General features: G+C 41.1%; 1 protein-coding gene across 15 annotated transcripts in view; it reads left to right on the top strand.

Annotated features, from left to right (window-relative positions):
• Nucleotides 1-24,002, top strand: part of LOC145342171 (phosphatidylinositol-binding clathrin assembly protein) — a 167,996-nt gene that overhangs the window by 42,343 nt on the left and 101,651 nt on the right. For all 15 annotated transcript variants that reach the window (XM_080187486.1, XM_080187478.1, XM_080187480.1 and 12 more), the window contains exons 2-5: nucleotides 13,187-13,329; nucleotides 21,364-21,439; nucleotides 21,600-21,702; nucleotides 23,208-23,301. In XM_080187486.1, coding sequence (XP_080043612.1) covers nucleotides 13,187-13,329; nucleotides 21,364-21,439; nucleotides 21,600-21,702; nucleotides 23,208-23,301 — 416 coding nt within the window. The remainder of the gene's footprint in view (nucleotides 1-13,186; nucleotides 13,330-21,363; nucleotides 21,440-21,599; nucleotides 21,703-23,207; nucleotides 23,302-24,002) is intronic.

Below are 24,002 nucleotides of genomic sequence, written 5' to 3'. Positions count from 1 at the left end.
TTGAAATATAAGGTTATTCACTTTGGTGTTGAGAATAGAAAAGCAGACATTTTTAAGAAAGGGTGTGAAGCTTCTGAATATTGATATCCAGAAAGACTTGGGCATACAAGGGAACTGGAGTGCAAGAACAAGGAAATTTTGCTGCAATTGTGCAGTGCTTTGAGGCCATGCCTTGAATATCATGATTGAAAACAAAATGTAGCGGAATGTTGAAAATCTGAGATTAAAATAAAGTGCTGGAATACTCAGAAGGTAGAAAACAAGAGTCACATTTGATTCAAATGTTTCTCCACAGATTTTGTCAAATGTATTGTGTATTTCCAGCACTGTTTTTATTCATGGAATACTGTGTAGAGCTTTGATCGCCATAACCAAGGTAGGATGCACTTAATTTGGAGGTGGTTCAATTGGTTGTGGTATGAGAATGTAAATTGGACTTGTATTGTCTTGAGTTTAGAAGTGGGGTGATTTGGGCCTTGTTAAGGACAAAGAGTGATATGTTTAACAGCGCTAGAATACTTGATTTTTTTTTACTGATGTTGGCTAAAGAAGTGACACAATACCAGTAGAAGCAGAGATGGTAGAGATTGACTGACTAAACAGATGAGGTGAGAATTGATGGGCCTAATGTAGTGGAAGATGACTTATGCTTAAGAGTGCATAAGTTGTCTGTTCTGGGTGGTTCGAATCTCAGGTTTTTTTAAATATGTTGCACATGATCTTAGCCAAAAAGCTAAGAAGTGATAGCAAGTTGGGGAAGGCTTACAATAATCTTTCAATCTTCCCTAGACATGGAGAAGCCAGAGGATTGAAAAGAACCAAAATGCCACCCTTCTTGAAGAAAGTGTGAGGACATTCCTGATTCTTAAAGGTTGATTAGATTAGTACCGGTGACAGGAAAGATTTTGGAACCAGTGGACTGTAAAGTGAGCAGGATTTTTGCTGAGACAGCAATGTTAGCCTTTTGCCATCTTCCCCACCTCCTGCATTTAGAAGCAAGAGTAGACCATTCAGCCCTTTGAACCTGCTCTGCTTCAAGATTGGCTGTGAACTCAACTCCACTTTCTTATCTGCTTCCCTAACCTCTGACTGCTTTGCCTATCAAAAATCTATCTTAGTCAGCCTTGAATAAATCAATAATCCAGCCTGTACTAACTTTCAACAAACAGAAAAAAAATCTTATTAATGCCTTAAAAAGGAGGCTGCTTATTCTCAAACTGCATAATTGTATTTTTGATGAAATAATGAAGTTCGATGAAGAAAATGCAGTGGATGTTATTTTGTGTGGTTTTTCAAAAAGATTTTGACCATTTGAAGTATCATTAAAAGGCAGCTTAACAAAATCAAGGTTCATGGAATTGAAGAAGGGTTAGTTTCAACTTGGCTTATGGACAGAAAACAGTGAGTTGTGTCATTGTTTCTCAGACTGGGCGATGGTGGACAGTGGTGTTACCTGAGGGTCGTTGCTGGGATTTTTTTTGATCCAGTAAGTCCTCACAAAGTTTTCTCCACTTTAAATCATTTTGTTCTAATATAATTTTACTCTTTAGGACCACTTTTAGTTTACAGTATACATCATCTGCACTCTGGGCTGCACTCTTGGTTTTGATGCCAGAGCTGCTGCTGCAATCACCAGAGGCCTAGGCTGCAGGGCGATTTCAAGGCTTGGAATCCAGATGTGCAGAGCAGGGGCAGGAAGCTGCCACCACCTGTCTGAACTATTTTGATCTGGGATGGGTGAACAGGGAGTGACCCCACCCCACACTTCTCCCGTGGCCCTCATGGCTTCATGTTCACCCTCACTCATTCTCTGTCACATATCCCAAAATTCTTCTGCGGGACAAGGCCTCAGCCCCAGCAATTTTAATGTTGTCCGATTTCAACGTGCATTGCATTTCTGTTAAATTCGGTGATTTATTGTGCAAGTTAGTTAGAAGTGCTCAATGCTGCGCTTGTACACCAAGTTCCTTTGAACATCTCTTGCTCAGAAAAAAAGCTTTACAATTGATTCCTAAGGCATCCATGATTCTCACAAAGTTGTAGCCACAAAGTTGTATTTGATATATGAAAGAGTAAAATCTCAACTTGCCAGTGATGCCATGGAGGTATGGGAGACCATGAGAGTGAACCCAATCCACTGCAACAAGACATGGGTAAGTTACCTGACTGGATAGTTAAGAGGCAAATGAAATTTCGTATAGAGAAATATGAAGGCTGGATTATTGATTTATTCAAGGCTAACTAAGATAGATTTTTGATAGGCAAAGCAGTCAAAGGTTAGGAAAGCAGATAAGAAAGTGGTTGTGAACTCAACTCCAATCTTGAAGCAGAGCAGGTTCAAAGGGCTGAATGGTCTACTCTTGCTTCGAAATGCAGGAGGTGGAGAAATATGAACTTTGGCAGAAGAGACAGGGAAAGGCAATATAGATTAAATGGTGTGGTTCCAAAGAGTGGGCTGGGACAAAGGAACCTGGGGGTCCATACGCATAGATCTTTGAAAGTGACGGGACACATAAGGACACTATTTAGCAAAGCATAAGGGATCCTGAGCTTCATAAGTAGAAGTACTAAAGTAGGGAAGTTATTAGGGAACATAGATTTTAGGCAAAAGATAAGGGGGGGGGGTGGGAATATGAGGAATAATTTTTTTTACCGAGTAAGTGGTAATGACCTAGAATTCGCTGCCAGAGACGATCAATTTCAGAATGAAAAAGGATGGGCATTTAAGGGAAATGAACTTGCAGGACAATACAGATTAGAGCAGTTGAATGGGACTGACTGACTTGATCAACAGAGAACGGGCATGGGCTCGAAGAGCTGTGTGGCCTCTTTCTGTGCTGTTGTGATTCTGTAAGTGAGGCAATTTAATTGAACCATACAAGATTCTGAAGGATCTTGGCCAAGTAGACATTGAGGTTATTTTCCCTGTACGAGGAATCTAGAATATGGAAGCATGGACTCCAAATAAGCGGTTCATCAGTTAACAATGAGACGAGGAGAAATTCTTCACTTGCAGGGTTCTGCATCTTTAATTCTCTACCTGTGAGCATTGTGGATATTCTATTATTGAGTATATTCAAACTAAGATTTTTGGTGTCTCAAGGGACATGGGAAAGGACAGGAAAGTGGAGTTGTGGCAGAAGATCAGCTATCATTATACTTGTGGCAGATCAGGCTTACAGGGCCAAATGTTCTCCTATTATGTTGTGTTCTTAAATGCTAAGTAGTAAAATTACATTCAGCAGAAATGGAGATTATGGTAATGCCGTTCTATAAGATCATAAGACCATTTTGATTTACTTTGCTCTAAATTGTTGAGATACAGGCACAGCACTGTCTTCATGTTAAAATGATTATGCAATGTTCAAACATTTCCTATATCCTCAAATTTTAGGTATTCAGAATAGTTAAGACACTAATGAACAAGGTAGATGAACTTTACAGAGTTTCCAGCCTGCTACCAATTTTCCAGCACCAATTGTCCATTTTTAATCAAGACAAAGTTTCCAATATATTAACTGCAATTTGCCTCCATTTGTAACAATTGTGGACTGTATTACTATTGATTTTAGGTAACAATGACTGAAAGACCATGTTTACTTTATATTCAATTATGTTCAGGTTTATCTATCAGTAATGATTTAGTTACTGTATATCTTTTCTGTACAAGATTCTCTTGTGACTAACTTAAATAATTGCAAATATTAAGTTGCAGAAGAGCAATTTATTATATGGTAATAATATTGAATTACACTTGCAGGTGGATTAGATAGCAAAGTGAATGCACCTTGGGCATAAATTCCTGCATAATTAATAAGATGCAAAAAAAGAACGGGAAGTCCCACAAATAGGGTGATAGCAATTGTATAAAAGCAGAACTGAATTCTAATGATTGAATTCCTCTCCCGTTTATCTGCTTCTCAGCTGTTTCAGGTTTATCATGTATTATGCGTAAGTAACAATCAAGATTCCATAGTTGCTATTAAGGTGGCAATTTTAACCATTTTTGTACATGTTCCAAGCCTCCATTTGAACTTGTATTTCATAATAAGTATAGACATTGCAGGTAAGAAAGAGGACTTTGTACAGTCCAGCTTAATAATCAGGTTGTCAAATAGGGGAATAGCTGAATCAAAAAAAAAGGATGACTCAGCTTAGTTCATTTTATTGTGGGTTTTATTCTAAAACTTCATTTCTGATGCTATGGCTCTTAACTCTAAACAGGATTAATTGTTGTCTTCTATGACCCAGTTGCCTTCGTGTGTTTTTATTTCAGCCCATGACTCAGTGAGCTTGCTTTTTAAAACTACATATAAGAACATAAGAAATAGGAGCAGGAGTAGGCCATCTAGCCCCTCGAGCCTGCCCCGCCACTCAATAAGATCATGGCTGATCTGAAGTGGCGCAGATCCACTTTCCCACTTTCTCCCCATAACCCTTAATCCCCTTGCCTACCAAAAAACTATCTACCCGCGTCTTAAATATACTTAGTGAGGTAGCCTCCACCACTTCAACTGGCAGAGAATTCCAGAGATTCACCACCCTTTTTGAGTGAAGAAGTTCCTCCTCAGCTCTGTTCTAAACTGACCCCCCCCCCCCCCCCCCCCCCCCCCCCCCATCTTGAGGCTGTGCCCTCTAGTCCTGCTGTCCTTTCTGAGCAGGACGAACCTCTTAACCTCTACCCTATCCATCCCCTTCATTATCTTATACATCTCAATAAGATCCCCCCTCATCCTTCTAAACTCCAACGAGTACAAGCCCAGTCTATTCAGCCTCTCTTCATAGTTCAACCCCCTCAACTCCGGTATCAGCCTAGTGAACCTCCTCTGCACTCCCTCCAAGGCCAAAATATCCTTGCGCAAGTGCGGCGACCAAAACTGCACACACTACTCCAGCTGCGGCCTCACCAATGCCCTGTACAGTTGCAGCAAGACCTCCCTACTTTTATATTCAATCCCCCTCGCTATGAAGGCCAGCATCCCATTTGCCTTCCTGATCACCTGCTGCACCTGTAGGCTGGGTTTTTGCGACTCATGTACAAGGACCCCCAGGTCCCTCTGCACCGTAGCATACTGCAGCTTTTCACCCTGTAAGTAGTCCTTCCTGCCAAAGTGGATAACCTCACACTTGCCAACATTGTATTCCATCTGCCAGGTCCTCGCCCACTCACTCAGCCTATCTAGATCCCTCTGCAGACTTTCTACACCCTCCGCACAATTTGCTTTTCCACTTATCTTTGTGTCATCAGCAAATTTTGACACCCTACACTCAGCTCCCTCCTCCAGATCATCTATATAAATGGTAGATAGCTGAGGCCCCAGCACCGATCCCTGGTGTACTCCACTAGTCACCAACCGCCAATCCGAATAGCATCCATTGACACCTACTCTCTGCCTCCTCTTTGACAGCCAATCCTCTATCCACGCTAACACCTTACCCCCGACTCCATGCCCCCTAACCTTCTGTAACAACCTTTTGTGCGGCACCTTATCAAACGCCTTCTGAAAATCGAGAAGCACCACATCCACCGGTTCCCCTCCGTCCACCGCACTAGACACATCCTCATAGAATTCCAATAAATTCGTCAGACACGACTTCCCTTTAACGAAACCGTGCTGCGTCTGCTGTATCAAACAATTTTTCTCAAGGTGCCTTGCTATTTCTTCTTTGACGGATTCGAGCATTTTTCCTACAACAGACGTTAAACTAACCGACCTATAATTTCCTGCCTTTTGCCTGCTACCATTTTTAAACAGCAGCGTAACATTAGCCATTTTCCAATCTTCCGGCACTTGCCTGGAATCCAGCGAGGTTTGGAAAATAATCACTAAGGCATCCACTATCACCGCTGCCATTTCCTTCAGAACCCTGGGCTGCATTCCATCTGGTCCTGGGAACTTGTCCACCATCAGTCCCGCTAGTATTTGTCTTGTTGAAAATTGCAAGAACATAACATAAGAAATAGGAGCAAGAGTGGGCCATCTAACCCTTTGAGCCTGCCCCGCCATTCAGTAAGATCATGGCTGATCTGTCGTGGCTCAGTTCCACATTCCCGCCCTCTCCCCATAACCCTTAATCCCCCCTCTTATCAAAAACCCATCAACCCGCGTCTTAAAAATATTTAGCGAGGCAGCCTCCACCACTTCAACGGGCAGAGAATTCCAGAGATTCACCACCCTTTGAGTGAAGAAGTTCCTCCTCAACTCTGTTCTAAACCGCCCCCCTTTATCTTGAGGCTGTGCCCCCTAGTCCTACTGTCTTTTTTGAGCGGAATAATGTCTCTCCACCTCTATCCTATCCATCCCATTCATCATCTTGTACGTCTCAATGAGATCTCCCCTCATTCTTCTAAACTCTAACGAGTACAAGCCTAGTTTATTCAGCCTCTCCTCATAGCTCAACCCCCTCAACTCTGGCATCAGCCTAGTAAACCTCCTCTGCCCTCCCTCCAAGGCCAAAATATCCTTGCGTAAGTATGGCGCCCAAAACTGCACACAGTACTCCAGCTGCGGCCTCACCAATGCCCTATACAGCCGCAGCAAGACCTCCCTACTTTTATATTCAATCCCCCCTCGCTATGAAGGCCAGCATCCCATTAGCCTTCCTGACCACCTGCTGCACCTGCAAGCTGGGTTTTTGTGACTCATGCACAAGGACCCCGAGGTCCCTCTGCACCGTCACCTGCTGCAGTTTTCCGCCCCGTAAGTAATAATCCTTCCTACCATTATTCCTACCAAAGTGGACCACCTCGCACTTACCAACATTAAATTCCATTTGCCAGTTCCTGGCCCATTCGCTCAGCCTATCTAGATCCTTCTGTAGACTCTCCACACCCTTCGCACAATTTGCCGTTCCACCAATCTTGGTGTCATCAGCAAATTTTGACACCATACACTCGGTTCCCTCCTCCACATCATCTATATAAATGGTAAAAAGCTGAGGCCCCAGCACCGACCCCTGGGGCACTCCACTAGTCACCATCCGCCAATCCGAATAGCACCCATTGACCCCCACTCTCTGCCTCCTATTTGACAGCCAATCCTCTATCCACGCTAACACCCTACCCCAACTCCCTGTCCCCTGACCTTCTGCAATAGCCTCTTGTGAGGTACCTTGTTAAACGCCTTCTGAAAATCAAGAAAGACCACATCCACCGGCTCTCCTCTATCCACCGCCCTAGACACATCCTCATAGAACTCCAGTAAATTTGTCAGACACAACTTCCCTTTAATGAAACCGTGCTGTGTCTGCTCAATCAAGCAATTCCCTTCAAGATGCCTCGCTATTTCCTCCTTGATGACGGATTCTAACATTTTACCTACAACAGACGTTAAACTAACCGGCCTATAATTCCCCGCCTTTTGCCTGGCACCCTTCTTAAACAACGGCGTAACATTAGCCGTTTTCCAATCTTCCGGCACTTCTCCGGAATCCAGCGACGTCTGGAAAATAACCACCAAGGCATCCACTATCACCTCCGCCATTTCTTTCAGAACCCTCGGATGCATTCCATCCGGTCCTGGGGACTTGTCCACAATCAGCCCCTCCAGTCTGTCGAGCACTGCCTCTCTAGTAACAGTAATGTCATTAAGACCCTCCAGTCCTACCACCTTTCCATCTCTAACACCCGGCAAATTATTCACGTCCTCCTCCGTGAAGACACAAACAAAAAAGTTATTTAAGACCTTAGCCATATCCCCATCCCCTACCACTAAGTCCCCCTTCTCATCCTCTAAGGGACCAACGTTCACCCTAGCCAGCCTCTTCCTTTTTATATATTTATAAAACTCTTGATATCCTTTTTTATATTAAGCGCTAGCCCAACTTCATAGTTTCTCCTACCCTTCTTTATCAACTTCTTTGTCAATCTTTGTTGACATTTAAACCTCTCCCAATCCTCTTCTCGCCCACTACTCTTAGCTACTCTAAATTCCTCCGCTTTTAATTTAACACTTTCCTTCACCTCCTTCGTTATCCACGGCTTATTACCCCTCCTCCTACTGTCCTTTTTGACCATCAGAATAAATTTCTGCTGAGCACCAAGAAAGATCTCCTTAAAGATCCTCCACTGCTCCTCAGCAGACCTACCTTCCAACGCGCTCCCCCAGTCCACATTCGCCAATTCTTCTCTCATCCTACCGTACTCCCCTCTGTTCAAACAAAGGACGCGTGTCTGGGAACCCACTTTCTCCTCCTCCATCTGCACCAGAAACTCCACCATACAGTGATCACTCCCCCCAAGGGGATCCTTCACCGCAAAGTCCCTAGTTCTACCCGCCTCATTACATAACACCAGATGCAAGATGGCTTGCTCCCTCGTCGGCTCCAACACACACTGTTCAAGGAAACTATCCTGGCAGCATTCCAAGAACTCCTCCTCGAGCCCACCGCGTCCAACATGGGTCGACCAATCAATATGTAGATTGAAATGCCCCATTCCTGCACGCCGCACTTATTTGCGCGTTAACAGCCCGCCCCACCTCCAGATCATTATTCGGGGGCCTATAGACAACACCCACCAGCATCTTCCTCCCTTTGCTGTTCCTAATCTCTACCCACAACGATTCCACTTTCTGCTCCTTGGCTCCAATATCATCCCTTGCTACCACCCTGATGCTATCCTTAATCAGCAGAGCTACGCACCCCGCCTTCTTCCTCCCACCTATCCTTCCTAAACACTTGATACCCCTGGACATTCAGCTCCCAGTCCCTGTTACCTTGCAGCCACGTCTCTGTAATGGCCACCAGATCATATCCATTTGTGCCGATCTGCGCCACCAACTCATCCACTTTATTCCGAATGCTTTGTGCATTCAGATAAAGTGCCTTCATTCCAGCCTTCACCTGGACCCTATTTGCTGTAACGCCACCAACCATACTCACACCCCCTACTCCCTCTATTAATGGGACATCCTCGGCCTCTACCCTTACCCGTACCCTCTCCTTAACTTTAGACCCCGTAATGTCACCTACCCTCGCACCCTTCTCTCCCCCCCTCACCACCACCACCACTTAGTTTAAAGCCCTGTCTACAGTCCTCTTTACTCGATTAGCCAGCACTCTGGTCCCAGCACGGTTCAGACCCACCCCATCCCGCCCGAACAGGTCCCACCTACCCCAATACTGGTGCCAATGCCCCATAAATTCAAACCCATTCCTCCCACACCAATCCCTGAGCCACCCATTCACTTCCTTAATCCTATCAACCCTACGCCCGTCTGCACTCGGTTCAGGCAGTAGCCCAGAGCCCAAGTATTAGCCTTATCCTGCATTATTGAGCCACTTGAACAAAATTATCTTTATTTTCCCGATGAATCGAGCCTTTTAATCTATGCACAGAGATCCTTATTTGGGTAGAATTGCAATAGATATATTTATTGCTAATCTAGTTTAACTCTTCGCAGAAATAAATGACTTCACAAATGTACCTTTATTCAGGTTACACTTGTAAAATTAAAAATATGATGCAGGAAACTGAGTAGTGCAGTAATTTAACCAAAAGCATTTCATATCAGGGCTCAGGCCAGCTATATTAATGAGATCAAAATTTCCTCACCAAATATATTTGTAAAGTTTCAATTAAATTCCGAGTGGGCTGGTCTGCAGTCCTTTTCCTAATATGCCAGTAATTATGATTGTTTTTGACAGTGATGATCAGTCAGGGCTAAATATGGTTTGTGTGGGAATTATGGCTCATGAAAATGGAAAATGTTTATTTGGGAAGGCACCAAACACATGGAGACGCTTCATCAGGAACTCTCAAAATCACAGCATTGGAGAGAGTGCACAAACCTCCCAGCAATCCATCTGCTGGTCTCCAAACAGCACCTGTCCCACATATGGCAAAGTCTTCAGTTTACACATTGGACTTCCTTTGAATCCACCAAACCGAAGTGGAAGCAAGCCATCTTTGATATGAGGGCCTGTCTAAGAAGAGAGGAGCTGAGACTTAGAAATAATGAGATGAATTATAGAAAATTTACTCTGCATCTAACTCTCCTTTGCATTACCTGAAATGGAGTGTCTAGTTTCCCAGCAATACAATCTTACTGGACTTCCATTGAACACATCTTTTGATAGCGTAGTGAGGATTTACTTACTGCCATTAATCACAATTAATGCTATTCACAAAAAACTGTTACCATCAACTATATTCAGTTAAAAAGTAAGTATTTATGACACAATTTAAATGGTTCATTGTGGATGGGGGCAGTCCTTTAACAGAAGGTGTAGTTTGTTACCTCGGTTTTCATTCTTTCATACGATGTTGGCCTTTCTGTCAAGGCCAGCTTTTGTTGCCCATCCCTAATTGCACTTTAACGATTGGCGTTCATCTGATGCAGGTACACCCTTAGCGCTGTTAGGAAGAGTGTTCCAGGATTTTGATCCAGGAACAGTGATTTAGTTGCAAGTCAAATGGTGTGTGCTCTGGAGGGGAACTGGAGGTAGTGATGATCCCATGCGTTTGTTACCCTTCTAGGGGGTAGAGATTGCAAGTTTTGAAGGTGCTGCTGAAGGAGTCTCGGTGAGTTGCTGCAGTTCAATTTGTATATGGTGCACAGAGAAGGAAAATGAATTTCAGTTGTCGTTTCATTTCATTTGCATCTAAGCCATATGCCCATAAGGAAGAGGAACTGGGACCTGAACATTATGGAATACCATTCCTTATTCACAAAAGATTTATTTTCAAAATACATAAATTAGTTCAAATTGGAGAAAGGATTTAGCTCACCTAATACATAGTTTTAATGGTAGGTTTAATTATTTGTTTGCCATTACAAATGAGACCCAAATCCCTTTTATAGGAAAATTAGATGGTCTTTATTATCAAAAAAAAGAGATACCAAAGGCATTTTTGGGCTTTGTTCCAAGTAGCTTTCACTCTAATCCCAGAGAATAGTCCATGACATACATCTGTGCTCATTACCACCACTTCAAAATGAAATTCTGTGATATCTGCCAACAAAAATTGAATTAATATTCAGTTTATCCATGTTTCTAGTCGAGGCGCTAAAATGGTAATAATACCAGATCAAAGCCTATGTTTAGCAAGTCACAAAAAGGTAATCTTGCATGCTTGCTTTAGTCGAATTGTCAAACTTAGGATTTTCCAGTACGTTCACACTAATTCGCTGTTACAACACTACATTCTGCACTCTCTTCTTTCCCCCTCTATGAATGGCATGCTTTGTCTGTAATAGCATGCAAGAAACAAAACTTTTCACTATATACTAATACATGTGACAATAAAGCAAATCCTAAAGCCCAGTAGAAGAGATCTGTAGTTGAAAATTCTGATTAATTCTAAATACCCAACATGAGGATAATTAGCAGCTAGTGTTTATATATGTGGTTTGAGAATAATATGGAATATCTAAGTAACGTATTAATGTTGCTAAGAAATTAATTTATTACATGCCAGTAAATTAAAGATGTTTATTTGTTAATTGTGAATTAATGTAATTAATGTTTGTTAATTGAATCTATGTAATTAATAATAAGAGCTTGCACAAGCTTTTGAGTTGGAAAATGCATTATTGCAAATGTTGCTGCTAAAAACCAAAGAAACATAAGAACATAAGAAATAGGAGCAGGAGTAGGCCATCTAGCCCTTCGAGCCTGCCCCGCCATTCAGTAAGATCATGGCTGATCTGTCGTGGCTCAGTTCCACATTCCCGCCCTCTCCCCATAACCCTTAATCCCCTCGCTTATCAAAAACCCATCAACCCGCGTCTTAAAAATATTTAGTGAGGCAGCCTCCACCACTTCAACGGGCAGAGAATTCCAGAGATTCACCATCCTTTGAGTGAAGAAGTTCCTCCTCAACTCTATTCTAAACCACCCCCCCCTTTATCTTGAGGCTGTGCCCTCTAGTCCTACTGTCCTTTCTGAGCGGGAAGTGTCTCTCCACCTCTATCCTATCCATCCCATTCATCATCTTATATGTCTCAATGAGATCTCCCCTCATTCTTCTAAACTCTAACGAGTGCAAGCCTAGTTTATTCAGCCTCTCCTCATAGCTCAACCCCCTGAACTCCGGTATCAGCCTAGTAAACCTCCTTTGCACTCCCTCCAAGGCCAAAATATCCTTGCGTAAGTACGGCGCCCAAAACTGCACACAGTACTCCAGCTGCAGCCTCACCAATGCCCTATACAGCTGCAGCAAGACCTCCCTACTTTTATATTCAATCCCCCTCGCTATGAAGGCCAGCATCCCATTAGCCTTCCTGACCACCTGCTGCACCTGCAAGCTGGGTTTTTGCGACTCATGCACAAGGACCCCGAGGTCCCTCTGCACCGTCGCCTGCTGCAGTTTTTCGCCACATAAGTAATAGTCCTTCCTACCATTATTCCTACCAAAGTGGACCACCTCGCACTTCCTAACATTAAATTCCATTTGCCATTTCCTGGCTGATTCGCCCAGCCTATCTAGATCCTTCTGCAGACTCTCCACACCCTCCGCGCAATTTGCCGTTCCACCAATCTTGGTGTCATCAGCAAATTTCGACACCATATGCCAAACTTCAATAGTGAATTATATTCATGAAAGATAATAGCACAAGTCAGGTGCAAATTACGCAACTTTAATTATCCATGTTTAGGTACAATATCTATATACCTAAGATAATGCCAAATGAGAAGACGTCTTCGTTTGATATTAGAACCGGTTTAAACTGGTTAGAGAAATGCTGAATCATAAGCCATTTTTGCGAGAGAACTTCTGTAAAATTGACAAATGACAGATCAACATTTGAAGATGTCAAACTATAATTGATTGAAGGACATTCCATTGTTTGACAGAACAATGAATGAATGAAATTGCTTTTAATTAAGTGCTGGGCTGTATAATCTGATAACAAGTATAACCATTCAGCTTTTTGGCATGAAATCTCAGATCTTTTGAGAATGCCTCATAGCTTATTTGCTGTATAGATGAAATCAGAGATCTTCCTTTTGGGCAAAAGAAATTTGTCTTAATTGTATGTTTGAGTATTTTTAATTTGTAATGTTTTAATAAAAACTAGTTTAATTGAAGAATTTCATTGAACTAAAATTTAAAGTGTCTTTTGTGAAATGAAATGCTTAATGAAAAGATTTAGTCTTTAAATTAATCTGGCCACCTAAAAGAATTTCCCACAAGACCAGAAATATATTTTTTAATGGTCCGTGTGTTGATTTCTTACAGACCTAATTCAGTGTACCAATGAGATGAACGTGAACATACCACAAATGGCTGATACTCTTTTTGAAAGGGCAACAAACAGCAGTTGGGTTGTGGTGTTTAAATCTTTAATCACAACACATCATTTAATGATGTATGGAAATGAGGTAAGTGTGTTATCAGTTGAATTGCATCTCAAAACTGTTGGCTCATACTATTTTGGAAGCACGGTACCTAAACTTGTAATCAGATTGGGCAACTTCAGTGTTTTGTTTTAATAAACATATTCATGTATCTGCATGGATATGCCATGGTCAGGGAAATTTTGAGCTTCCGTTCTGCTTTTAAGGCTTTGTCATAAAGTTAATGATTAGGTAGGTGAGAGTCATCATTCCAGCAGTCATATCCTAGCTGCAGGGTAATTTTGTTTGTTGAGGCTCTTCTTCCCTATTCCCAATGTGAACATTATTTGTATCAAATTTGACAGTGACTGTCAACAGATCATTCATTCAACCATCGAAAGCTAACCTGGATATTAAGGCCAATTCTCTTCCTGCTCCTTGTAATTAGCTAATTTAACAGAGACCAGTGATCAAATCTTGTTCCTAACTGATCTTTAAAGGCTATTTTTTCATTCTCAGCATTAGTCAGTCGAACTGCCAGGAGAGGCCCTAAATAATCTATTATTATATTATTTTTCCTCTTATTCCCATTCAAGTCTTTTGGGTTTATGGTTAGCTACTTGTGCACAAACCTGCAAATGTGACAAAATAAAATTAACAAACATTGATGTCTGCTGTGAAGTAAAGGCAATCATTCCTATAATTTTTTTTAAAAGAATGTACCTGGTGGGAAGTATTACATTAAATAATTGAATGTAAAAGATTGTTCCTGTTGTGTTGAAGGATTAGTATTTGCTGACAGATCTATAGTGATTTTTTAAAAAATAAACTGAAGTACAATTCTGATGTGTAAAAGTAGTTTTTCTGTCAGAATGGCATTTGGCACAGACTTTGACGTGATTTAACCACTGCAGCATAACCAATTGAATGAGCCTTTTCATCAATATATAAGCCGTTGTAATTTTTTTCCTACGTCTTTCCTTCCCATGCAATAAGATCTTGTGAAGTATTCCATCTTAACAGCTTAGCATGCACAACACCTCCTGACAGTTTGTTTCAGATGACTAGCTTTTGGTCTCTGTCCTTGGATTAATTGCAGCTATCTACCAATGAACCAACCACAGCTCCAAACAGAATGTAACCAAAACATTACCCATATGAAAGCCTGTGCACCATTTGTGAAAAGTACAAGGCTAATCAAAGGAGCTGAATTTGCCAGAATGCAAAAATTAATGCAAATGTATTCTCCTCAAGAAATTTAATTGATTTGTTGCTAACTGTTTTCATGGAGGCCAAAGACTGCATTTAGATAAAAATGCTTTGGCTGCCTCATCTGAAGCAACAGTAGAAATCCTTGGCTATGTAAGATAAACATTGGGTGGTACCACTGTAGTGATGGTGACTATACTTTATCTCAACTTTTCATGCAATAGAAATGAACTATCTATTTACCAGTTTTATATTTGAAATGGCTCAGCATACATGTGCTTTCCCTCCCTTTTGCTTTCCCACTCCCCAAAATAAGTGCATTTGAGATTTTAGCCTAGTGCTAAAGGAGTCACTTTAGGTCAGGATTGTTTTCTATTATTAAATTGGTCATTGCCAAACATGGAATATTCCTTGATCCTCTGTATTGACCCCAGATTCTTCCCTTATCTCTGTTTGATATTGGCCTTTTACCTTTTTTTGAGATGATTTTAAAAAGGAGATTATAACCCATAGTTCAATTCTTGGCTTGGCTCCATCAAAATGAATGTAGACGATTTGTTGGATTACATTCATTTTAGTTTGAGAGGCAAGATAAAACAAATTGAAGACTGTAAAACAAAAAATATGTTGCAAACAGCAGTTGCAATTTAAAACCCAGGTCATATTAAGTTATTTTCTTATAGAATGCTATGAAGCACGTTGATCCCAATTACTTGTCAAAAACTGCTAGTGTGATGACCTTGAAATAACCCTTGATGCATGGTTATGCGAGTTATGAAAACAAGCAAAACTTAGTTGTACATTTGAAATGTACTTTTGATACGTAGTTGCGCTGTCTTCATTTTGAAACCGCCATCTTATCTTTGAATTCCACAAGGTGTTCCATAACTTTTCCCCTCATCCCTGGTCTGATCACTGAACTGGTTAGGGAACCATACTTGTTATCCCCAAGGAATAGTGGCAAGGTCTTTTGTACAAATCCAGGCCAGACCTTCATGAATAGTTGGAGGTATTTCAAGAACTTGAGTCTGGCAAAGTTGTTCCATTGCTCTGGGATAGTTCGTAAATGTTTCTACATGGATCTCACATTGAGTTGCATTTTCATTGGTCTTAATGGGATGTTTGCTAAATTTGATGTTTCTGTAAATGTGATCTGGAACAGTCAGTGGCAGCAACATTGGAAACCAAAGTTCACGAAGACCAGAATTCCTCAATACGGTGATTCCATTGGATCTGTTTTGAGGTTGCCATCAGATCTAAAACCTACACTTCAGAAACTGACAGCATAGCTGCTCAAAAACAATGTGAAAAAGTCTCTCACAATCATATTGTGCTCCATATTTTCAAAAGCTTAAAGCTTCAGATCTCCTATCCAAATGTCTGGTGAACTTCTTAGCTTGCAAACTATTTATACTGGTTTAGAAATGTCTTAGAAACTTTGGCAGATGTGTGGTTATATCATAGCGAATGGATGCATCCCATGTCAGAGTCATGGAGGTCTGCAACACAGAGAAAAGCCCTTCGGCCCATTTGCACTGGTCAGTGATAAACCACCCAACTATTCTAATCACATTTTCCAGCACTTGGTTCATAGCCTTGTGTGCCTTGGCATCATAACTGCACATCTAAATATAACCTGCCCTTTTGGAATCCAAACCTATTTTTAATGATTGTAGGGATTAATACAGATTTATTGCGAGGAATGCCCCAAGGCTTTTATATCAGTCTTGCATATCCTACCTCAAAACTGTAATAACAGTTTTTGAAGTGAATTTGAACAGTGCCTTCCGAGTGACTTAACAGACTTCGGTCTGCGTGCCTTAATGCTACACAAGGCGCTAACTTTAACCTTAATTGTATACTTAGTTTGCTGCTCCTAGCTATGCCATTGATAGAGGCAAAATGATAAAATGGTTACAGCATAGATGGGGGGGCATCATTCAACTTCTTTGTCTGTGCCAATAAGAGCAACTCTGCTTGCCCATTCCTCCACCCTTTCCCGTATACCAGCTGTGCTTTACTCTTCAGCTGCTAATCTCCTGAAAGCCATGATTGATTCTTTCTCCACCACACTTAGTGCATTCCAAATCCTAATCGCTTACTGCATGTGGTTGGAAATGCAAGAGGAGGCCATATAAAATAGGCTATAATTCTAAAGGGGTGCAGAAGCAGAGGCTCATGATAATATAAGTGCACAAGTCATTGAAGATTCCAGGGCAGGTTGCAAAAGCTGTTACTGTAGTACACAGGTTCCTGGCATTCATAAATAGAGGCTTAGAATACCTTAGCAAGGAAATTATGATGAACCTGTATCAAAAACACTGGTTTGGCTTCAGGTGGAGTATTGTGTACATTCTAGGCACCACACATTAGGAAGGACGTGAAGACATTAGATAGGATGCAGTAAAGGTTCCTGGATGAGAATTCAAGAGATTTGATTAAGGTGCTCAAAATCATGTCTGGAGAAAGTAGATGAGTAGAAAATCTTCCCTTTGAAGGAAGATTGAGAACCAGAGGAAATCAGTTTGATATGAATAGCAAAAGAAGCAAAGGTGACCTGAGGGAAAACCTTTTTTATGCAGTGAATGGCTAGGATCTGGAGTGCATTGCTTGAGTGTGGTGGAAGCAAATTCAGTCAAGGTCTTCAAAGGAAAGTTGCATAATTACATGCAGAATCTGATTTACTTTAAATTGCCCTCTGTTAGCAGAAATGACAGCACATTCCTTTCCCTAAAGGACATCAATGAGCCAGAGTGGTTTTTACAACAGTGGTTTTGTGGTTCCCATTAGACTAGCTTTTAATTGTAGTTTTACTAATTTGATTTGTTCCACCATCTACTATGATGGGATTTGAACTGCTTCACTATACAGCAACCTAGGCCTCTGAATTATTAGTCCAGTGACATTACCATGACACCACCACCTCCCCCCCTCAAACTGCCCAAAACTGAGCATCATACACCAGATAGGATCTGACCAGTGCTCTATATTATTGAAGCATCACTTGCTTAATTTTGAATGTATATACCTTGTAATAAAAGCAAGCAATCCATTAACATTCATCTTGCCTGTCATCCAATTACCAACACATCAAATCTGCCATGATTTTATTGAATGGTGGAGCAGGTGCTAGAGACCAAATGGCCTACTGCTTCTGCTTCCTGTGTATAAAGTCACATATAGACCAGACCGACAGCAATGTGGTGGACTTCTAACTCGCCTCTAAAATGACCTAGCAAGCCACTCAGTAATATCAATATATTACAAAGTCTAAAAGAAATTAAACTGGATGGACCACCCACCATTGATCCAGACACCAGAAACAACAACGGCATACTCTGTTCTGTTGACCCTGCAAAGTCCTCCTTGCTAATGTGGGGGCTTGTATAGAAATTGGGTGATCTACCCCACTGATAGACTGGCATGAAGGAACCAAACTTTATAGACATTGATCTAGACACCACCACTATCCCTGGGTATGTCCTGTCCCACCGACGGGTTGGAACAGTGCTATACACGCCAGCATTGTGGTTCAGTAGCACTACAAGTGACTCAGAACATTGTTGCTAGACTGCATCTTTGGCAGGTGAAGAGGATTCTGATGAGGGAAAAATATATTTGACATAAAGTTTATGCATCTGTCCCTGACAGTAATAGGAGTGACAGCCTCACTTTCCTTGTGGAATTTTCTCCCGAACAGCACTGTGGGTGCAGCGGTTCAAGAATTCAACTCCTGTCTACCACCTCAGTGGTAACTAGAGGTGAACAATAAATGCTAGCCAAACCCATAATGCTCACCTCTCGTAAATTAATTTTAAAAAAGGTACACTGGAAGAGCCACAGTGCAGTTTCAGAGAGAGTTTCACTATTTTGATGCAGCAACAGTGAAAGAATAGTGATAAAGTTTCCAGTCAGAAGGGTGTGTGACTTGGAGGGAAATTTGCAGGTGGTGGTGTTCCATCTGTCTTCTGCTGCTGCTCAGGATGTAAAAGTTTGAGAGAATGTACAAAAGATTCTTGAGAATTATTCCAGTGAGAAAAATTTTAGTTATGTGGATATATTGGAAAAACTTGAGTTGCTTTTCTTGGAGAGGAGAAGATTGAGCTTGATATTGTGTTGATGGGGTTATTACAATTAATGTGGATTTGTTGGGGACACCTCAAATCTTGAGAATGCTTAAAGAATAAGTTAAAAAAGTGATGTTAATGTCAATGCATTTGTTTAACCAGGTGCTCAAAATTTAGTTTTGGACTTGTTATTAATATGTTTAATGCACCCTTGGTATTAATGTGCCTTGCTGGGTGGTGGTCAGCATCAGAAATTCAATGGATCAAAAGTTGAATAATAAACATATGCTTTCAAAATGTGCACTGGATCAAATAACTTTGTATTGTTAGAGTCCTGGACCAGAATCCCAAATTACATTAGATGCCAGATTAGACCCCAACAGTTTTTCTATTTGGCATCAATGTGAGGATAAGATGTTTCAGGAGTAATTTGACTATCAAATTATAGATTTTTTATAGTAGAACAAACTTTATTTAATATACAGTTTAACTCTAACAAATGAAGCAACTGAAATCTTAACTGTTAAACAGTATCTAAAAATGAAAGGAAACAACTTTAATTTCTAATTTGTGACTGGTTCAGTTGCAAATAAGTGACATTTTTCTTCAAGACTTGACTCAAAAGTCATCTTAAATAAAGTTAGCAACCATATTTACCATTTATATAGATGATCTGGAGGAGGGAACCGAGTGTATGGTGTCGAAATTTGCTGATGACACCAAGATTGGTGGAACAGCAAATTGTGCGGAGGGTGTGGAGAGTCTACAGAAGGATCTAGATAGGCTGGGCGAATGGGCCAGGAACTGGCAAATGGAATTTAATGTTGGCAAGTGCAAGGTGGTCCACTTTGGTAGGAAGGACTATTACTTATGTGGCGAAAAATTGCAGCATGCGACGGTGCAGAGGGACCTCGGGGTCCTTGTGCATGAGTCGCAAAAACCCAGCCTGCAGGTGCAGCAGGTGGTCAGGAAGGCTAATGGGATGCTGGCCTTCATAGCGAGGGGGATTGAATATAAAAGTAGGGAGGTCTTGCTGCGGCTGTATAGGGCATTGGTGAGGCTGCAGCTGGAGTACTGTGTGCAGTTTTGGGCGCCGTACTTACGCAATGATATTTTGGCCTTGGAGGGAGTGCAGAGGAGGTTTACTAGGCTGATGCCGGAGTTGAGGGGGTTGAGCTATGAGGAGAGGCTGAATAAACTAGGCTTGTACTCGTTAGAGTTTAGAAGAATATGGGGAGATCTCATTGAGACATATAAGATGATGAATGGGATGGATAGGTTAGAGGTGGAGAGACTCTTCCCCCTCAAAGGACAGTAGGACTAGGGGGCACAGCCTCAAGATAAAGGGGGGGTGGTTTAGAATGGAGTTGAGGAGGAACTTCTTCACTCAAAGGGTGGTGAATCTCTGGAATTCTCTACCCGTTGAGGTGGTGGAGGCTGTCTCGCTAAATATTTTTAAGACGCGGGTTGATGGGTTTTTGATAAGAGAGGGGATTAAGGGTTATGGGGAGAGGGCGGGAATGTGGAACTGAGCCACGACAGATCAGCCATGATCTTACTGAATGGCGGGGCAGGCTCGAAGGGCTAGATGGCCTACTCCTGCTCCTATTTCTTATGTTCTTATATTGGTATAATAAATGTAGACAGACTTGAAGCTTTCAGAGAGAGAGAATGAGTTTCATTAACTTGCAGAAACTTTCTGGGCCTGATTTTTATCATGTTGCGCCCGTTTTCGGGTGCGAAAACTTGGTAAAGTTGGGTGTGACGTGAGTCACATGATCCGCTCCCACCTCAGCACCAGTTTTCCCTTTACCAAGGGTCAAAAATGGCTATCATCGAGACCATGCCCAAAACAGGCACAACGTCAGTTTAAATACATTTGCATGCATTTAAATTGACTTAATGGGTTGCACACCCAAACTTACCAGCACTTCCCCATTTACCACCGCAATCTCCCATCCAGATTCGGCAAAGGTTCAGTTTGGTGGATGGGATAGCAGGAGGTTTGCTGCCACTCTGTGTGATTGGTTGGGGGGGGGGGGGGGAGAGAAAGAGGGTCAGAGGACTGCGATCGGTCTGGATAGTGGGGGGCTGGGGAGATTAGGGGGTCATTAATATTGTGGGGATGGGGCAGTGTCTGTGGGGGCCGGGGGAGGTATTACCTAATCTGGGAGCGATGTGGCAGAGGAGCATTTTTCTATTGCACGTGCGTAGTTGGAGGCACTGATCGGAGCTGCAGCATTTTGGGCATGTTAAGCCCTGCCTACAGGCCTCTGCAGTGCAATCCAGAATTGCTGCTATTTTTTTCAGGCAGAATGTGTATTAGGGCACCTGAGAACAGATCTAAAAGTCACATCTGAAACACTCCCAGTTTCAGGTCTGCCCAGTATTTAGAATGAAAATGGTAAAATAGGGCCCTCTGACTTCAAGCAATTCCTGGCCAGAACTAAAAAGCTGTTATTTCTTCTCCAGACCTAGCTCCTCCTGTTGACCACTATCACATGACTTGGCCAATCAGCCTAATCAAAAACCCCCATGGAAAACTTCATCTATAAACAAATATCCATTAGGTCCATCCTAAGTACACAACGACATGGCTAATGAGTAATTGTTCTTTCTCTCCCTACATCGGAACTAATTTTCTTGCAGACAGACTGGCTGCTTGCAGAAAAAAAGCTGCATTTTAACATTCCCCTTGTACAAAAAAATATACATTTTCATATCGATTGTACATGTGTCACAGTATTGATACTGACATTGTACCAAATTTCAGATTCCAGCTAATGACCTCTCTTTCTTGCAGCGTTTTATCCAGTATTTGGCTTCCAGAAATACATTGTTCAACTTGAATAACTTTTTAGATAAAAGTGCCATGCAAGGTAAGTTATATTTGTGTAAAGAACATATATATTGGCTATATCTAAATACTATTAATTATTAAAGTTTGTTTTACTCAGCTCACCCCAATTTTAAATTAATCATAAAACTTAAAAACATGTTTTAATGTCAATGACTGTAACGTTTCTCCAATCCTTGCAGGATATGACATGTCTACTTTCATCAGACGGTATAGCAGATATCTAAATGAAAAAGCACTCTCCTATAGACTAATGGCAGTCGACTTCACCAAAATGAAAAGAGGGTATGTTTATTAAGCCATTCTTAACCAATAAAACAAACATCATGCAATATTTAGTAGTGTAGGATTAAATCCAATGTAGTAATATGGGAGTAATTAGTGCATAGAAAATAATATTGAAGTTACATTTGGGGCACCTGTGTGCCTCTGCATAGTCGATACCACCATAGGGCTTTTCTTTGAATTATTTAAAATTTCCAGAGATTGTCAAAAAAAAACTCATCCAAAGCAAATGCTTATTCCTGATAAAGGAAAAGTAAACAAAAAAATGTTGGAAATCTGAAGCAGAAAGTGCTGGAAACTTTTAGCAAATTAATCAATATCTGAAGTGGGAGTGGGTAAATTAATGGAGAGAGAGCACAGCCAATGTTTAAAGTCAGGATGACCCTTAGAGCAGCATCCACAGTATTTTGCTTTTCTATTAAATGGATAAATTAATGTTTTGAGGTGTAAATATATTTTATCTTCCGAATAGTGATCGGCTTCCGCAATATGTTTAATAGTTCCATGCTTTACACATCTCATCTTTTAATCTCTGCATTCCAGTCAGTGTAATAATTAAACTTATTCCTGGCTGTCATGGTGTTGCTAATCGGTGACGTTTTCTCAAATCTTTGCTAGTTTCCAGAGTCTGAAACATGACGTTTTACTGTCATCTTTCCTTTAAAGGTCAAATTTGCCGCCTATACCACAACCGCCGCCCACCCTGCCACCATCACACACAGACGTGCAAACATTACTCCCTCCACTTTAATTTTATTTTTCCCTTTAACTAGCTACTTTTAGTTTTATTTCCTTTTATATAGGTGTTACCATTAATCTCCTATTCATTTTTATTGTGAAACAATAGCTTTTTTTGGTCTACTAGGATGTATCTTGTTAACAAGTATTTTCTTATAACTGTTTTGTATATTTTTGAAAGAAGTTCGATTTTCAGAGAGTTGTTACAAATTTTGGAGCTCCATTATAAGTTTTATAGAATAACACTCCTTCTGTTATATCTTCATTTTTTATTGTGAAACACCTCTAGCTTTTCCTTTTGTCTACTGGGATATATCTTGTTGCCATATATTTTCTTACAACTTTTATGTTTTTGAAAGAAGTTTGATTTCCAGTGAGATGTTACAAATATTGGAGCTACATTATAGTTTTTATAGAATAACACTCCTGCTGTTATTCTTCAGACTTACTGAGCAACGTCTCAGGACACCTGCTAGTTCTCTAACTAATGTCTGAACCCTGTTATGTACATATTGTGTTTTATGATTAATAGAAATAGAAACCCAGCATGTTCTGCTTTATTTGACATGATAACCTTGTACTTTATCTTGCCCAAAACCAAAATTTTGGGGGTTTTTTGTTACATACTTCCTAGATAGCAGTGCATTTTATTTCTGCTGAGCTACTTAACAAATAGTGTATTCTCTTCAACTAGATGATATGGGAGAAATGTTCAATTATGTTCACTAATGTACAAAATGTTACTATAATTTAATATTCTCTATCAGGATGGATGGAGTAATGAGAACTATGAATACAGAAAAACTGCTGAAGACGCTGCCTCTAATACAGAATCAGCTGGATGCACTCTTAGACTTTGATGTATGTACAAGTGTTTGTTTTTGTACCCTAACCAATAGCCCATACTTAAATCAAATATGCTGTAGCATGTGTAGGGAATTGATCCATGTCTTAAAAGTGTTTGCTTTGTGTAAAATTCTCTTTCAGTTGTGACCATACCTCATTTTAATTACAAAAATTACTTCCCCTTTTTAGTTCCTTGATGTTTTAATGTCTGGTTAAGACATGGGGAAGTACTTAATGTCCTTCCCTGTGGCAGGTTTTTGGCTGGGATGGCATTTATTCAGGTGCTGCCTAGGCCCACCCCAATTAATCTATGGCTGGACAGCCTTTCTGCTTGCTGCCAGTTGAAAGCCTGAAGTAGGCAATCATTGCCCACTTAAAAGCCTCTTCCAGCTGCTGATGTGGGAAGCACATCAAGCAAACTTCAGAGTGGCTGTGGACTCCTTGGGGAGAGAGGCAGTTCAAAGGCACTCCGGGTCTAATCGAAGAATTCATTGTTGAGTTTAACAATTTCAGACTATAAATTCTGTTGCACCATGCTGCCACCCCTATTTTTTGTTCCCTTAGAACCATAAAATCATAGAAGATTACAGCTCAGAAACAGGTCTTCTGGCCCTCGTCTGTGCCAAATCGTTTTTTGCCTAGTCCCACTGACCTGCACCTGGCCCATATCCCTCCACACCCCTCTCATCCATGAACCCATCCAAGCTTTTCTTAAA

Source organism: Carcharhinus amblyrhynchos, chromosome 4 (genome assembly GCF_965287045.1).
Source record: "Carcharhinus amblyrhynchos chromosome 4, sCarAmb.v2.hapA, whole genome shotgun sequence".
Lineage (NCBI taxonomy): Eukaryota > Metazoa > Chordata > Chondrichthyes > Carcharhiniformes > Carcharhinidae > Carcharhinus > Carcharhinus amblyrhynchos.
The sequence above is the reverse complement of the archived record's forward strand: the minus strand, read 5'-3'. Positions and strand labels throughout refer to the sequence as shown.